Source organism: Echiichthys vipera, assembly GCF_963691815.1.
Source record: "Echiichthys vipera genome assembly, chromosome: 3".
NCBI classification, from domain to species: Eukaryota; Metazoa; Chordata; class Actinopteri; order Perciformes; family Trachinidae; genus Echiichthys; species Echiichthys vipera.
The window spans coordinates 4,193,768-4,197,535 of NC_139828.1; the positions used below are offsets into that span (position 1 = coordinate 4,193,768).

The 3,768-nt window shown below is 48.7% G+C and overlaps 1 protein-coding gene across 1 annotated transcript; it reads left to right on the forward strand.

Annotated features, from left to right (window-relative positions):
- Nucleotides 1-430: 430 nt before the first annotated feature.
- On the forward strand, nt 431-2,519 carry LOC310966123 (forkhead box C1-A-like). The gene has a single exon (XM_083939944.1). The coding sequence runs from the start codon at nt 642-644 to the stop codon at nt 2,052-2,054; it is 1,413 nt and encodes a 470-aa protein (XP_083796070.1). The 5' UTR covers nt 431-641; the 3' UTR covers nt 2,055-2,519.
- Nucleotides 2,520-3,768: the final 1,249 nt, after the last annotated feature.

A 3,768-nucleotide genomic window follows, 5' to 3' on the forward strand; every position in this document is an offset into this window, starting at 1 on the left:
TTGGATAAATTCCACTTTTACGCAGAGATTTGATACCGGGGATGAATAGTAGGGTACGCCCATTAAAGGCTTGTAACCCAACAATAAATCCACTTTCTCGTTTCCAAAACAGACTAATAAGAAGTTATTTTATGGCTCGTAATATGATGAATTTATGCTCAATAATAAATGCCTCGCAATTTGAGTCATTAAGGGAATTTTGCAGCATTTTAGGCACACCCTTAACAGCATTTTAATAACTCCGTGTCTGAGCTGGGGTGAGAGGGGGAGGGAGGGGGAGGAGGGTTCAGTAACTTTTGTCGCCACGCAGCTTTTCCACAGGTTCACTTCGTCCTCCAATTGGATGATGGAGCACACATTCTGGGAGGAGCAGACCGAGCAGCCAAAAGGGAGGAAAGAATGTGAAGCGTAAAAAAAATAAAAAGTTCCTTGCCGTGTAGACTCACGCTCCTCCAGCCTTACTTTAAGTTCACTGCGGCTGTGTGCGCTCTGTCCGGTTCACCGTGGCGAGCTGCGGCTTCAAAAAGGACTTCCAGGCGACACCGAGAGAAGAGGGAACCGTAAGAGAATCGGAGCACACGCCGAAGTTGTGAGAGTTTCTGGGGGGACGCAGTTTGGGGAGGTTTTACGCATTGCGCAGGATGCAGGCGCGCTACTCCGTCTCCAGCCCCAACTCTTTGGGAGTTGTTCCGTACATCAGCAGCGACCAGAGCTACTACCGGGCCGGCGGTGGATACACCGGGATGCCTGCACCCATGAGCATGTACTCCCATGCGGCCCACGACCAGTACCCGGCCAGCATGGCCCGGGCGTACGGACCGTACACCCCTCAGCACCAGCCGAAGGACATGGTCAAACCTCCCTACAGTTACATCGCTCTCATCACCATGGCCATCCAGAATTCACCGGAGAAAAAGATCACCCTGAACGGGATTTATCAGTTCATCATGGAGAGGTTCCCCTTCTACCGGGACAACAAGCAGGGCTGGCAGAACAGCATTAGGCACAATCTGTCTCTCAACGAGTGCTTTGTCAAAGTGCCCCGGGACGATAAGAAGCCCGGTAAGGGCAGCTACTGGACTCTTGACCCGGACTCCTACAACATGTTTGAGAACGGCAGCTTCCTACGGCGCCGGAGGAGGTTCAAAAAGAAGGACGTGCTGAAGGACAAGGATGAGAGACAGGGCAAGGACTCCTCGTCCCGCACCCCGGGCAGGGAGCAGGACCCGTCGGCGCAGGGCTCTCAGCCGGTGCGGATCCAGGATATAAAGACGGAGAACGGGACCTCTACGCCGCCACAGGCCGCGTCCCCGGCCCTGAGCGCCGTACCCAAGATCGAGAGCCCCGACAGTAGCAGCAGCATGTCAACAGGCAGCCCGCACAGTGTGCCCTCCACCCGGTCACTGAGCATGGATGGACCCGAGCACCACCAGCAGCAGCACCATGGCCAGGCTCCGGCGCAGGGCTTCAGCGTGGATAACATCATGACCACCCTGCGGGGGTCTCCGCAGGCCGAGCTCTCCCCGCCACTCATCGCCCCTCGGACAGGTATCACCCCTTCACTGTCGCTCAACTATTCCCCGAACCAGACATCCGCGTACAGCTCCACGGCGTGCAGCCAGAACGCCATCCCTAACTCCAACGCGACCTATCACTGCAACATGCAAGCCATGAGCCTGTACGCGGGGGACAGATCATCCGGAGGCCACCTGGCGCCGTCCACCACGGTGGAGGAGGCTCTGCCCGACTATTGCATCACCACGACAACCGCGTCCCCGCTCGGACACGCCAACCTGAGCCAGGCGGGTCAGGACGGCCACCACGCGCACCAGGGGCGGCTCACGTCCTGGTACGGGGACCTGAGCCACTTGAGCCCGGGTTACCCGGCGCAGCAGCAGAACTTCCACTCTGTGCGGGAGATGTTCGAGTCCCAGCGGATCGGGCTGAACGGCTCCCCGGTCAACGGGAATAATAGCTGTCAGATGGCGTTCCCGTCCGGCCAGTCCATCTACCGCACCTCAGGAGCTTTTGTTTATGACTGCAGCAAGTTCTGAACGCCAAAGTGTGTCTTTTAAATTAATAACTCTAATATATGTTTTATATTTTTTTGTACTTTTGTGTTTTTTTATTCACTCTCGAAATGGACATAAGAGACTCAGAGACGCTTCTGTCGAGGCGCGCGTAACACCGAAAACACGTAAGTTGTCTTCCCTCTCACTTTGAGAATTGTTTATTGCGGTGGTTCAAACGCACCAGCTTGTATGAGCGTAGACTGTAAATTATAGCCTAATATAGTAATTTATTTTTGAGGAACAGGGAGTGGTTGGGTGCTGAGGACCAAACACTTACAGTTTTCTTATCGCTGCCATTATTTCTCCCGGTTCTTGTATGGAAATAGAGGGAGGGGGGCCTTTGTAGTCTGTACTGACTTATTTTATTCTTTTTGTCTTATTTGTTTAAAAAAAACACATTCTGAAGGCATTACATTTTGTTTGTTTAATAAAGTGCCGTCTATTTGATCCTAATTGGAGTTATTTGATTTATTAGCAGCGGCGAGGGAGTGTTTTTAAATGAAGCAATAGAGAAGAAGAGGAAAGGTCAAAGTGTGTGTGGAGTGTTTAATATTTCACATCAGAAATTATCTTAAAATGGTGCCCACTGAAAAACACTCTTTTATTTTTATTTTGCATTTTTTGCAGTGAGTTAATAGTTTTAGTGGCGTTTGCGTCCTCGTGACTTTGAGTCTCGTCGTGAATCCACGTTAATTTCTAACTAATATCTGCAAACTCATAATTAAACATGAATTAATGCTCATAAGTCTGGTTCAATAAGGAATCATATTAGTTATTATAAGTTATTATTTGCCTGCAGAGGCCAAACTCAAGCGTGCAGCAGAGTTTACCTCCAAACTGAAACCGTGAGAGATGAAAAAAAAGATCATTTTGACTTCAGTATAAAAGCTTCAGGCCCAGCTGCAGCTTGTGTGTAGCTTTAATATTTACGTGCACACGCAGGTAAATAAATCCACGCGTGGCAGCAGCTCAGCAGCTCTGCAGCTCAGCGGTGCGGTTTGAAGGCCTCGTCAGCAAAAACAAATCAGTCATTACAGAGCGAGCCGGCTTCCGTCTGAGTGCTGCAGCTCGGGAATCACGGGAGGCTTTGAACGCAACAACACAACTTTTAAAAAAACAAAAAGAAAGAAAAGAAGAAGAAGCGGCAGCTGCATTTGCTTTCCCTGCACGAGCTCTCTCACAGGCCTGCTGGTGCATGATGGGACGGTGACGGTGACGGTGACGGTGGGATTGATATGAAGGGCTGAATCCTGCAGGCTCCAGAACCGCAGCAGCACCGACCCGCTCGGACTGAGGGAGAGATCGATGCTGTCACATGTTTGTTTAGGTCAAATCAACCGAAACACGCGGGTTATTATGAAGGTTTCAGGCTTTTAGTGTCTCTGTTGATGTGCAGGCAGATCCACTATTATTTAGATATCATTATAGAGACGATTTGGCTTTTAAATGCAATATTTCAGGTTAGAAATTAATTATCATAACTAATATTTTAATAGAGTAAACTCCTCAGTGGTTTGGCCCACGTGATAATCTACGTAATAGGTGACATACATGTTAAAAGAAAATATAATTACAGTAAATATAAATATTACAATTATTCGGGCGACACTATTTACATCACAAGTGATCAAATGTTTAATTTAATAATTATAATATTACCTATAATTATAATAATACTACTAATAATGATAAAAGG